Source organism: Canis lupus, chromosome 5 (assembly GCF_011100685.1).
Source record: "Canis lupus familiaris isolate Mischka breed German Shepherd chromosome 5, alternate assembly UU_Cfam_GSD_1.0, whole genome shotgun sequence".
Taxonomy (NCBI): Eukaryota; Metazoa; Chordata; class Mammalia; order Carnivora; family Canidae; genus Canis; species Canis lupus.
In genome coordinates this window covers 29,191,457-29,205,515 of record NC_049226.1, presented here as the reverse complement: position 1 = coordinate 29,205,515, position 14,059 = coordinate 29,191,457, and the positions used below count along the sequence as shown (strand labels likewise).

The following is a 14,059-nucleotide window of genomic DNA, read 5'->3' as shown; positions in this document are numbered from 1 at the left end:
GAGGGATGCGGTTTATTGAGTCTCTCCCACTGCAAAGGTCCAGACAAAATAGGATGCTACCGAGTGGTTTAATGAATGCCTGCAGTATTTAGTTGTTATAAGACACATGACTTACTTCTTCAAGTTCACGAAGCATAAAACAGGGTTAAAGTATAGCAAGAGTTTTGCTTGTATATCATAACTTCCTGTAAAAAGAATCAGATAGCTCAGTATATCCATGGACTCTTTTTCCAAAGATAATCTAGAACCAGGACTGGCAGTTTATGTGTAAGAATAGTTCTATTACATTTTGAAGCAGAGTTCAGATTAAAAGACCTCTGGGGGTTTACTTTCGGTCTCTGAATTTTATTGATAACTATAGATTTTTTTCAGCACATGAACAATATTGAAAATAAGCAAGTTTAAATTCTTATGATAAAATGTCTCTACTCCTCCTGAGTGGACTTCCTCACTGATACTAAAATCAGATGATACATTTAATGGTTCTTTACACCGAAACCAGGTATTAATTTTCATTATTCTGGTGATGTTCTTTGCCTTAAGGTCATATTCAAATTGCTTTGATCCACGGAAGAAATAGAAGAATCCTAGAGAAAGAGAATCACCATTAATTAACTTGCACAACTCTATCATGATTCGACACTTGTTAATTATATGCATATAGAATAACATAATTGAACATTATGGAGAGAAGAGAAACTTGTGTGTTATCTACATACACTTTACTACTGTCACATGAGAAATATTGTTATTTTTATTTCCCCAAAGAAGAAGCCACAGTGTGACCATGAATGTCAAGGGGCTTACCACCTTCTAGCCAGACTGTGGTTCAGGCCAGAGGCTCTCAAACTAGGTTTCAAAACAGTGTCTTAGCAAGGGGGAGAAGCAGCCCTGGGGGTGGGCTCTACATCCTCATGTTCCTCACATTGTTCTGCTCTGTGTGTTTCAGGTGTTAAGGTTTTGTGTGAGATTTCACCGCCCTGAAAGATGGTGTGTCACGCAGAGAGCTTCTTAGACTCCTGCTTAGTCCATGTCCTGGGTTGTCATCCGTGGTCCAAGTCTGAAGATGCGGTAGTTGCGTTGGTTCATTAAACTGCCTGAGATTCCTCTGAAGTGGAGATTCCTGTTTCTTACCCACAATCTGACATCTGCCTCAGAAACTCTGAAGAATTTGTAATTTCTCACACAATCCCCAAGTGCAGAGTAAGCTACACACATAATAGTTGGCAAGTCACTCTCCAGTTCATGTGCTTGGTCAGTTTTCACACTTTTAGGGGCTCTCTTGGATCAATGATAAGCAAAATTAATTTTGGTACTTTTTGCACATACTTGAAATGGTATAACAGAATAAATAATTCAGGACTTACTAATTCAGTTTGTGAGAATGCCTGCCTGGCTAGAGTATATTATTACAGGTACTTGAGAATAGTAGAATCACATGAAAATGGAAGCATTTATATTTCTGTGCTGTCTTCTTTCCTGACCAGGAAAGTCTTGCAAGTATCCTACAGGGTTAGCATTGATGCTCACCTTTATGCTGGAAAGCAGCATCGACTCGGAGACCAACTCCCGGGAAGTACTTCACCACCCTCCGTGGGTACCCTTTGTCCATGGTTTGGGTCACTTCATCATACCTGGATGCAGGGATTGGAAAAGTTCCCAAGGGATCTTTGTTTTGGGGAAGCTTAATCCTTCCACTGCCCCACTTGGAGTCAAATAGGGATGTGGAGAAAAAGTAGCCCTAGTAGAAGAAAACTAATTTGATCAATAATGAAAAACAGGAGCACCTGGGTGGCTGTCCATTAAGTGTCTGTATTTGGCTCAGGTCATGATCTCAGGGTCCTGGAACGGAGTCCCACATCGGGCTCCCTGCTCAGTGGGGAGTCTGCTTCTCCCTCTGCCTCTCCCTGCTTGTATTCTCTCTCTCTCTCTCAAATAAATTGCTTTAAAAATAATGAAAAACATGTCAAAGTTTATGTTTGGCTGAAATATTTGTAGGATCTTGAAAATAAGAAATGATGAGGGGAAAAAGCCACATCATTAGTCAGATTGATGCTATTTTGAGGGAGTATCAAATCAGAGTACGGGCTCACAAAACAGACCCTATAAACTACAGAGAACACACTGCTGGTCACCAGAGGGGAGGTGGGTGGGGGGTGGGAGGAACAGGGGATGGGGATGAAGACATGTACCTGTCCTTATAAGCACAGGGCGATGTAAGGAAGTGTTGAGTCACTACATTGTACACCTGAAACTAACATTGCACTGTATGATAGGCACACTGAAATTAAAAACAAACAAAGTAAGAGTTCAGCTTGGAGCTTTTGCAGATTTTGAACAGATACGTTTGTGTTATTAGCAATTTGGTTGGCGTCACCAGCTTTATTATTTTATCTTATCTGTATGTTAGAGAAAGGTCTTTGGACTCCCTGAAACATTCTTTTGTTTGGTGCATGTCATCTACCCGAGATGGGCTTCAACATAATTGACTTTAAGAGGACTATATGTTAATTCTATTTCTGTCCATGTTAAAGTGATGCAGAATATAGTGAAGAGGTTGATTGTCTGCAAACTTACCTCCAGCACCAAATGCCCACAAAGAAGTAGGTTTTTCTAGTGCTGTGGTCACAGACAGCTGCATCAATTTTCTTCACGCTTCTTGGAAAGCCAAGTGTACGGATGGGTTTGGGAAAATCTGGCAAGACAGCATATCCTCTGATCATCCAGAAGTTGTCATCTAAGAAGAGAAAAAGTGATTATCTTCTGATCTATTTCCTAGAGGGAAAAAGAGATGTCTTAAGAAATTTGAACATAGATACCTCATCTCTCAGGACTTAGTAATCTTATGTCCCCATTTATTCTTACTGCCTTCTTTAACTGGTTTTATCATTACAATGACACCAACAACATACACTGTTAATAGTGAGCATGCTCACTAGTGTGCATGTCAATTGGTTTCAGTGGATTATTTCTCTAACTCTGACAAAATAGTCAACTATGTTTGTAAATGTTCTCCTAGATTTCAGCCCCCAAGTATTCTCTCTTTTTTTAAAAGATTTTATTTATTCATGAGATACACACACACACACACACACACACACACACACACACAGAGGCAGAGACACAGGCAGAGGGAGAAGCAGGCTCCATGCAGAGGGCCCGATGTGGGACTTGAGCCCAGGACTCTAGGATCACGTCCTGGGCCGAAGGCAGGAGCTAAACCACTGAGCCACCCAGGGATCCCCCAGCCCCCAAGTATTCTCAAAGGCAAGTAATGTGATGAAATCTATATAAAAAGTAGTATTGCCAAGTTAAATGTAAGATTCCAGTTAAATTTGAATTTCAAATAAATAATGACTATTTTTGGTGTAAGTATATTTAAAATATTTCAAGGAACATACTTATGCTAAAAATTATGCATTTTATCTGAAATTTAAGGCATTTTGTATTTTTATTTGTTGAATCAACCCTAGTAAAAAGAGAATATAAAAGACAGATGGGTTCCCTTTAATTGGCAGAAAAAAGATAGTTTTTTAGTTTTTACCATGCAGGTTTCTTTTAGCTCCCATGCAGTTGGAATGATATTTGTCTTCACAGCTAAAGAATCCCTGGATACTTTTTCTTTATGATAGGAACCCACAGTCAGGGCAGAAGCACTCTCCATCAGGCCCACGCATGAATATTATGTTCCTTGCCCCAAAATACTCACCAACCAATTTAGACATCCAGAGACAGAAGAGAAATTGAGATGGAAAAAAATTACCTTTAAACACTAGCATCTTATCTTTGGGGTTCTCATATGCAGCTTGAATATCGGCTGGCAGAGAGGGCCAGAATGAAGAGATCAGTTCAAATTCAACATCAGTGATGTCATAATAGATCCTCCATACGTGTCTGTGTGAAACAAAAGACACTTTCACAAACAGCCTATATTGCAGTGAAAACACTGTAAACCTTGCCTTTTGTTTAGTTGATTAGCAGTCTCCTCAAATAAGTTAGAACATTCACACAATTTTCCTCAACAAATTTACATGGTTGTGAGTCCAGTCCTACCCTCTGGACTACCAAGGTCAGGACATGCCTTTGTGTCCACCCTCCTGTGAACTTAGAGTAGCAACCTACCCATAGCTGAGTGCACAGTGGCCTCATTTTGGCCAAATCAGCAATACTCAAAATTCCAAGGTAACACATCTAAGAAAACTTTTTGAGCTGATGTTTGCTAGAATAAAGTTATCATTGCATGCTAACATATTTTCTCAGATTTCCCTCTCTGGATGTAAAGTTCTGAGTCTATGAATGAGACCCAAAAAGTCCTTTTTTTTCCATTTCCTTTCCATGCTTGCAACCCCACTCTGATGTCCCTGATAAGTAGCCTCAGCCTCTGCTGTGTGGAGCATGGCAGTGATAGCGTGTCATCCAAGTGCTGGATAGACTGTGGGTGGAAGGAGACTGATTTCAAATATCCTTTTCTCGTGCCCCGTATGCTTGTGAGATGGTCTGTGTCCCAATACTTTTTCTGAAAATATAGTATGGTATACTCAACTGACACATCATGTTGCAACTTAAGTCCAGTAAGTTATACACGGTGGAGAAGAGAGTTCCCACCACAGCTAACACTTTGTTGATGCAATGTTATGGAATGGCCGGCTCATACATGTTTAACAACTGGCTCTGTAGGTAGGAAAAAGACCTAATTTTTATCATTTGCTGATTTTCCAGGGTGTAAATACTCCAACCATGGCCAGTTTCAAGCTACAGAAGTGTTGTGAAGTGGTTTACAAAATTCCCCAAAATTTAACAGTTGGTTCCTGAAATGGTATAGGTCAGATCCAGCACCACTGGGATTGGTGTGTTATTCTAGCAAAGAAGTCACTGAAAGTGACTCTACTCACCTTCTTATCCAATAGCAGTTAAAAAATTTGGTTAAGAACATTTAAAAATTAATTTATCAAACGAGAAAGAGATATATACACGTAGTAAAACATTCAAGGAGTGCGGGCAGTTATAAAATGAAAATGAGATGGGACACATTCTCACTATCCCTGTGAATTTCCTCCTTATTTATCTCCAGATATCTTGAAGAGAAGAATATTCATAGGAAGTTGAGGTGTTTAAGGGAATGGGTTTACCTGCCTTTAAAGAACATTACTTCTCTGCGGAAAGTGGTGATAGCATCAAAAGTCAAATCAGGGTCACAGGCATGGAGTATAGTGGATTCCTTTGGCTTAGCAGATGCCGTAGGTAGACTCCCTTTGATGAGAAAAGAAATATCACAGTGAATTAAGAAGGCATGTGGAAATACCTACAGAAGGATCTTACCCAAGGGGATATTTTCTTCATGGTGCTATTTCAAGAAATTTTTTTTTCACTTCCTTTCTGGAAAGTTTCCTATTTAGTTCACATATATTCAGATTTATGATGTTGCTTACCATAGATAGATTGGATTCCATTAATATCGTCCTGAGAAAGTGGGTATTTGTTAGGATCCAGGGAGACATAATTTGGAAACATCAAAGCTGTTTGATCATTGGAGTGAGAGAGTCCCAGTGCATGACCAAATTCATGAGCAGCCACGAGAAATAAGTTGAATCCTTAACAAAAACAGAAAAAAATAAGGGTATGTTGGTCAATCAAAAGGAGAACAGTTGCATCTGAGATTAGAAGTAACTAAGGGGGGATCCCTGGGTGACGCAGCGGTTTAGCGCCTGCCTTTGGCCCAGGGCGCGATCCTGGAGACCCAGGATCGAGATCGAATCCCACGTCGGGCTCCCAGGGCATGGAGCCTGCTTCTCCCTCTGCCTGTGTCTCTGCCTCTCTCTCTCTCTCTCTGTGACTATCATAAATAAATAAAAAATTTTAAAAAATTGGGATCCCTGGGTGGCGCAGCAGTTTGGCGCCTGCCTTTGGCCCAGGGCGTGATCCTGGAGACCCGGGATCGAATCCCACGTCGGGCTCCCGGTGCATGGAGCCTGCTTCTCCCTCTGCCTGTGTCTCTGCCTCTCTCTCTCTCTCTGGGTGACTATCATAAATAAATAAAAAAAAAATTTTTTTTAATTTTTAAAAATTTGTAAAAAAAAAAAAAAAAGAAGTAACTAAGGGGTCAGATGGAAAGTCTTGCCATACAGTGGATAATTCTTCTATGCACCATCATTTATCTGGGAAATATTTCAACACTAGTAATAGGCATTAGTCATATCATGAAAAACTATGATCCAGATCAAGCAAATGGCAGGAAAGAGGTGTGTGAGAAATGGATATTATTAAAAAAAATAGAAGCCAGTTTTTGGTTGTTGCTGGGATGTACTGTACACGATCATGTCTCTCCTACTTGTATCCTTCAAAAGTTCTCCACTGGCTGTAGGATCAAGTCCAAACACCTTACTTACTATAGCCCTCCATGATCTAGTCCCTGCCTTTTTTCCAGACTCATATTTTATTTTCATATTTCATGAACCAACCATTCTGAATCATTTGCATGTCTCATCTGTGCCATGTTCCTTCTAATCTCTATGTCTTACTACCTCCATACTATTTACCCAGAATATTATCTCTGCCACCCCCTGTTTGCTGAGCTCTCCCTCTTGTTGCTCAGGAAATCCTTCTAGAATCATCTCCTTCTTGAGGCCTCTCTTACCCCCACTTTCACCCAATTCCTATCCTCATTGAGTTAAATTCCTTTCTGCATTTCCATAGTCTCAGTGTTTAATTCTGTCATAGCACATAAGGGATGGCACTGACTATTTATTTTATGAAGTGATGCATCTTTTCAGGGACTGTGTCTTAGCCACCTTTTATTTCTGGTGACCACTGAACGGTCTATCAGTAGTGGGGGCTTAAAAATGGTTGCTGGAGCTTTTTCGCAGTGGGTTTGCTGCCAGAACACAGGTGTGAAAACCGCCGCTAGCCCTAAACCAAAATGGGAAATGAAAAGACTCACATCAACAGCATCGTCATTGGACACGTAGATTCGAGAAAGTCTACCACTACCGGCCATCTGATCTACAAATGTGGTGGGATCAACAAAAGAACTATTGAAAAATTTGAGAAGGAGGCTGCTGAGATGGGAAAAGGCTCCTTCAAGTATGCCTGGGTCTTGGATAAACTGAAAGCTGAATGTGAACTGGTATCACCATTGATATCTCCCTGTGGAAATTCAAGACCAGCAAGTATTATGTGACCATCATTGATGCCCCAGGACACAGAGGCTTTATCAAAAACATGGTTACAGACACATCTCAGGCTGACTGTGCTGTCCTGATTGTTGCTGCTGGTGTTGGTGAATTTGAAGCAGGTATCTTCAAGAATGGGCAGACCCGTGAGCATGCTCTTCTGGCTTACACACTGGGTGTAAAACAACTAATTGTTGGTGTCAACAAAATGGATTCCACTGAACCACCCTACAGCCAGAAGAGATACTAGGAAATCGTTAAGGAAGTCAGCACCTACATTAAGAAAATTGGCTACAACCCTGACACAGTAGCTTTTGTGCCAATTTCTGGTTGGAATGGTGACAACATTCTGGAGCCAAGTGCTAACGTGCCTTGGTTCAAGGGATGGAAAGTCACCTGTAAAGCTGGGAATGCCAGTGGAACCACACTGCTTGAAGCTCTGGATTGCAGTCTGCCACCAACTCGTCCAACTGATAAGCCCTTGCGTCTGCCTCTCCAGGACGTCTACAAAATTGGTACTGTCCCAGTGGGTCAAGTGGAGACTGGTGTTCTTAAGCCTGGCATGGTGGTCACCTTTGCCACAGTCAATGTTACACCTGAAGTAAAGTCTGTTGAAATGCACCCTGAGGCTTTGAGTGAGGCTCTTCCTGGGGACAATGTGGGCTTCAATGTCAAGAACGTATCTGTCAAAGATGTTCGTCATGGCAACGTGTCTGGTGACAGCAAAAATGACCCACCAATGGAAGCAGCTGGCTTCACGGCTCAGGTGAGTATCCTGAACCATCTAGGCCAAATCAGTGCTGGATACACACCTGTGCTGGATTGTCACAGCTCATGGCTTGCAAGCTTGCTGAGCTGAAGGAGAAGATAGATCGTCGTTCTGGAAAAAAGCTGGAAGATGGTCCCAAGTTCTTGAAATCTAGGGATGCTGCCATTGCTGATATGGTTCCTGGCAAACCTATGTGTGTTGAGAGCTTCTCTGACTATCCTCCTCTGGGCCGTTTTGCTGTTTGTGATGTGAGACAGATGGTTGCTGTGGGTGTCATCAAAGCAGTGGACCGGAAGGCAGCTGGAGCTGGCAAAGTCACCAAGCCTGCCCAGAAAGCTCAGAAGGCTAAGTGAATATTATCCCCAATACCTGCCACCCCAGTCTTAATCAGTGGTGGAAGAACGGTCTCAGAACTGTGTGTCAATTGGCCATTTAAGTTTAATAGTAAAGACTGGTTAATGATAACAATGCATCGTAAAACCTTCAGAAGGAAAGGAGAATGTTTTATGGACCACTTGTTTTTGCTGTTGTTTTTGTGCCTGTGTGGCAGTTTTAAGTTATTAGTTTTTAAAGTCAGTACTTTTTAATGGAAACAACTTGACCAAAAATCTGTCACAGAATTTTGAGGCCCATTAAAACAAAAGTTTAATGAGAAAAAAAAAATGGTTGCTGGATATCCAGGTGTTTGTTTGGATGAAAGACCGGTTAGATGCACCTTCTACACAAGGCATAGTCCCCTGAACTTACCCATGTTAGAAGTCTCATCATGCATGGTGAAAGTGCCTTTTTGAAGATGTGGTCTATATATACTATAGAATATTACTCAGCCATCAGAAAGGACGAATACACACCATTTGCTTCAACATGGATGGTACTGGAGGGTATTATGCTGAGTGAAATAAGTCAATTGGAGAAGGACAATGGTTTCACTCATATATGGAATATAAAATAATGAAAGGGACTATAAGGGAAAGGAGGGAAACTGAGTGGGGAAAAATCAGAGAGGAAGACAGGCCATGAGATACTCCTAACTCTGGAAAACAAACAAAAGGTTGCAGAAGGGGAGGTGGTTGGGGGGATGGGGTAACTGGGTGATAGGCACTAAGGAAGGCATGTACTGTGATGAACACTGGGTGTTATACTATATGGTGGCAAATTGAATTTAAATAAGATTTAAAAAATAAAATAAAGTAAACGAATAAATCTTTAAAAAATAAAAAATTTAGAAATTTTAAAAATAAATAAAAAATTCCTCCAAACTAATTAAATAAAAGCAATTACAATTTTGTATAATTAAATAATAAAAAGAAAGTACCTTTTTATCTTTCTGTCTCTCCCACTAGTCTGTAGGTTTCTAAATAGAAAAGTCTGTCCCAGGACTTGTAGTGAAACCTATAGATCCTACGGAAAAGGCTGAGCCCCCTGTGATGGAGCCTTGTCCAATGATGTTTGCACAAAACATACATGGAATGGCCTTCAGGCTTTTCTGTTCTGGTCTTTGCTCATGCCCTTGTCTGGCAGGCAGTATCACAGGGTGTGCTTTTGGACAAGAAAGGAAAAGTGACTCTGAAAAGATAATTCAAACTCAGTTCATCTCAATGACTTCTAACCTTTATGTTAGCATTTCAGACCCTATGTGGTCTGGCTCCTATTCACCATTTCCACCAAAATCCTGCTACTTGAGTTGTTTGGGCTATTCTATCCAGAACATTCTCTACTCCACTTTGTTTTCTGAGTTCCTGCTTAGCCTTTGGCTCAGGTTTGGTATCACTTTCTCCCCTGACCTCTGTATTTGGATTAAATTTCTTGCTTTACTACATTGTACATTTACTACATTTATCCACTGTTGGTCTACTGATTTTAATTGCCATTTGAGAGTGTGTATCTCCTAGACTGTAAACTCCTCAAGGTCAAGATCTGTGTCTTGCACACTATTGTGTACTCTGTTTGTATCACAGAACCTGGGTCATGGTGGATGCTGAGTAAAGGATTTTTGATCGACTTCATTTGCCAAAATTGTAGAGCATCTATCATGTGCTGATTTGCAGAAACTACGAAACTGACCCACAGGCTATCTGGAGTTACTTAGTCAGAACTGAACTGTGATCTTATATATCACCTATCAGGAGAGCCATAATCTCTGCTTTCCTGGGACCCCGGAAACCAGACACCAGATCCAAAGTGACTGTTGTCAAGGACAGTAAATGGAGTGGGGAGAACCTGAGAGTCTACTGAGCCTGCTCCTTTGTTGGATGCACATACTTTTACAGTAGTAAAGTTTTGGTTTTTGTTTGAAAAGTAATAAAATACTTCCTATTTTAGTGCAGGCAGGCATAGTAAAAGAAATAAGATCAACTCAGTTGGTCTGAGGGAATAGGTTGGATAAAGATTATCCAAATATTGGAAGTGGAGTATTGGGCAAGTATTGGAAGTGGAGGTTCATGCCTTTAAATAAACCTTCAATGGGTATGAGCCCACATACCACCCTTCATTCACTAACTCAGAATTACCACCTCCCTAGAGTCTTCTTCAATCCTGAAGCCACAGAACACTTTTACCATTGGTACAACACATAGCACACTTTGCCTTGTAGGGCGTGTGGTGTGGTCTGGGCTTCACATCACACAAGATCGTGAAGGGTTAGAACTTTTCTAGTATAAGTCTGTGGTCTGTCCAATGCCTTGCACAGTTCCAGGCACATGGTGGACCTTCAGGCATTGTGGGTGTATGAATGAATGCTCAGATCATAGAAGGATTAGCACCTTCATGAGGGTATTGTGTGGTTAAGGCTCTGACCTGTACAAGCACAATTATCTGAATAGATTGAACACTTTCATCAATGTCATCTTGGAATATGGCAAACTGTGGGGAAATTGGGAGATGAAAAGCAACTCATTGCAAAGCTATTTCAGGGATTTCTTAGAATAATAAAAATTTTTCATGAAGAAAACTGGGCTCACCTGCTCCATCCTTTGTCCAATCTTCATCTTCGTCGAAGTGAGTGTCTCCACCCAAACCCAGACCAGGAGGAAAGGCATGGCCGAGGACTCCCAAGGGGCCATCAAAATAACGAGGACACCAGCCGTGGACTGAGATACAGTTCACAGGAGGGAAAAGGTCAGCCTCTTCATATCTCCTGAGATGGAAATAGTTGTTCTTTTATCTCTGCTGGAAATCTTACCTCGGGTCCTAAAGGCAATCATGATGTCTGCAATCCCCTTGGAAATCTTGGTGAATGTCAGCGGAGTAACTCCACTCCACACTTCTAGGCCATTCTGGATAGCCTTGTCCACATCCACTCGTGCCATATCTGGAGTATAGTTTACAATTCTTAAAAAAAATTAAAAAAACCAGATCACTTGGGGGTTACACATGCATGTAGGCACACAGACAAAAAGAAGATGGTTTCTTATCAATTGTGTGCTGCAGTAACTTCTAGTATCCTACTATTCTTGCATTGGTATAATACCTTACGATTTCAATCAAGCACTTTTACATATTCTGTATGATCCAATCCTGCATCTGCCCTCCTGATCAGGTAGTATATCCCCTCACTTTAACAAATGGGAATCAAAGAGGTTCAGTGACTTTCCTAAGATCATATTCTGAGTAGGAGAGCATTAATCACATGTACATGCTTGCTGTGTACGTGAATGTATTATCAATGCATCCTCGATAGAATGGAGATCTGCTTTCTCAGATGGCTTGTGGAAATCAGTCTTACACATGCATCATGTATTAAGAGTCTCTCTTGAGAGCCTTAAAGAGTTAGTTACTCAGGAAAAGATTTTCCTCTGGTTTATATTCCCTATCTTGCTGAAGCTATTTTTAATTCCTAAGACTCAATAAAGTGAAGGAAGAGCTATGAGAAGTACCCTTCGGTGTCTGCCAGTAGGGCTTGGGAGCAACAGTCAAGGCCACCGACTCAGGCCGGAAGCGCACATCATCATCTTTCTGCCAATGAGCCTTTCCTTGAGGTGCCTGGGAGCAAAGGCAAAGGTTCACCCCCGGGTCCATCTGAAATTTGATGACTCTGACCCAGAAGTGTCGCTAACATGAACTGGTTGTACTTGAGCATACTCCAGCCATATCTTCAGCCATCTGCCTGTGCTGCCATCTGACAGTGCTTCTTGTCTTGAATATATATGCAAGTGGCAGAGGCTAGAGATTAAAGCATATCGGCCAGAGCCAGTTGCTGGTAAGACTGGATAGAATAAATGAGATCTGTGAAGGGCCATGCACCAGGGAAGTGCTCTATAAAATAAACTATTATTATTGTTCCTTGGAGATCATGTTCCTGTGTTTGGGATGAGGGGGAAATAAGTGTGCAGAAGCATTACCTGTACGTGAGGTTGTATTTTCTCCACCCTGGAAGGGTGTAGCCATACTGACCCACATCAGGGACTCCACACCTGGGTGTCTTCATGATCTCAAGAGTGTTTGAGTCCAGTTGTCCAGTCACTGTCAATCCAAAAAATGCTTGCATTTCCCGAATTTTGCCAACTAAGAGACTCTTGTTCTTGCTTTGGGCAAGATGACTCCCTTCTATTTCAAGAGAGTAGAACTGGTTGAGATACGCCTGACCAAAAAGACAAAAAAGGGTACAGACTACAGGACAACAAATCTGTATCTCAGGACAAAACAAAATTGCCTGAAATGTTTTTTGGCAGTGTGTGTGTGTGGGGGTGGGTGGGTGTGGTGGAGAAAGAAGTCAGGAGTCAGGGGAGGGAAGGAGTGAGGAGGAAAGAAGAAAGGAAGAGTCATCCTGCCTTTTCATTTCCAGGAAGTAGCTGAACTGTGTGACCAAAATTATCTACACCACACAGCCCATAAAACTCCAAACCTTTACAGAAGACAATCAGCTGCTTCTACATGTTAAAGATCACATATCTCACACAGTTTTGCTTCTACTTTCATTTTGATGTTTCCTTGAAACAAATTCTAGAAGAGATGTGTGTTTTTTTATTTTGCAAATTTAATTATTTTAACCAAATATGGCAAATTCACTGGACTGATTTTTAGAAGAAATCTTCAAGGCAAAGTATTTTTCATGCATGTAGGAGTAAGAGGATCTAAGGTTGTAGCTAGGACCTCCTGGCTGGTACAGAAATTCCCAAATGATTTAGAAATGTTTAGAAATATAGAAATGGAGAGATCCCCATTTCTCCCAGGGATGTCCCCTTTCTCCTGCCTCTGCCTTCACTCGGACCCATTGCTTGAAGTGGCAGCAAGTCCTCCGTTTCCACCCCACTCACCCTCCACCCCACACTCGGTTACTTGGTGTCCTCAGAGCTAAGGGGAAGTACAGGAATCTTTTGTAGGAATTTGTTGCCATTTTAGGTTCCAAGGCAATCAGTAAAGTTAATTTTCATTGATAGTCATTATTAACATGTATTGAGACAGTACCTGTGCCAGTTGCATGTTTTCTTCAGTGTCCATCTTTTGTTCTGTAGGAAATGCAGATGAAAACGTTATAAAAAGAAAAAATTGAAGCAGAAGGCTCTTCATTCCTCTCTCTTTTCTGTCGAAGCCTGTTTCTGTTTCCACAGAATTTAGAAAACAAGAGCAAGACGTGGCATGAATTGGCTTGTATCATCATTTAATTAATAACAGAAAAGAACATTTGCCATGAAGTGTGTCATGATATGCTTTTTTTTCCCCTTAGGTTAACTTGATTTTGCAATCATGATCTGTAGTGTTTGAATAAACACAATCACTGTTCATTATTGAACTGAATATATAATAGGAAGTCAGCCTCCAAGTTACTGCTGTCCTTGCAAAGTTGGAGATTTTCTTATTTTTGAAATTCTTGAGAGTTTATAAAGTGATTTTTTTAAATGAAACTCCAGAGTATCTTGGATAGAAGGGTATCACGAAAAGACAATTGAATCAGGAGTCATTTGGGGTTACCCAAATTACCCCAATATAAACATCCCATGTTTGTTGGGCATCTGCTATTTGCCTGCCACCATAAATTGAAGCATGGATAAGATGCCATTCCAATCTTGTTGGGGAATTCAAACTTGTACAGAAATTAATGCCAAACAAAACCAAGGCAAGTGGCAAAATGTACACTGAGGATTCCAGAGTGTGAGAAGAGCCAAAGCTGATGGGTTGCCTC

The 14,059-nt window shown here is 41.1% G+C and overlaps 1 protein-coding gene across 1 annotated transcript; it reads right to left on the bottom strand.

The window, feature by feature from the left end:
* Window positions 1–324: 324 nt before the first annotated feature.
* On the bottom strand, window positions 325–13,487 carry MMP27 (matrix metallopeptidase 27). Its single transcript, XM_038536354.1, has 10 exons — window positions 13,345–13,487; window positions 12,279–12,517; window positions 11,120–11,268; window positions 10,899–11,027; window positions 5,430–5,591; window positions 5,130–5,250; window positions 3,764–3,894; window positions 2,578–2,737; window positions 1,531–1,634; window positions 325–587 (listed from the first exon to the last, which is right to left on the bottom strand). The coding sequence occupies exons 1-10, from the start codon at window positions 13,444–13,446 to the stop codon at window positions 346–348; spliced, it is 1,539 nt and encodes a 512-aa protein (XP_038392282.1). The 5' UTR covers window positions 13,447–13,487; the 3' UTR covers window positions 325–345.
* Window positions 13,488–14,059: the final 572 nt, after the last annotated feature.

Coding starts and splice junctions, on each gene's coding strand:
- MMP27 (XM_038536354.1), bottom strand. CDS start 13,446: ATGAAGAGCCTTCTGCTTCAATTTTTTCTTTTTATAACGTTTTCATCT. Junction 11,269..12,278: donor AAATACAACCTCACGTACAG/GTAATGCTTCTG, acceptor ATTTTTTTTAAG/AATTGTAAACTATACTCCAG. Junction 5,251..5,429: donor TGGAATCCAATCTATCTATG/GTAAGCAACATC, acceptor TTCTCATCAAAG/GGAGTCTACCTACGGCATCT.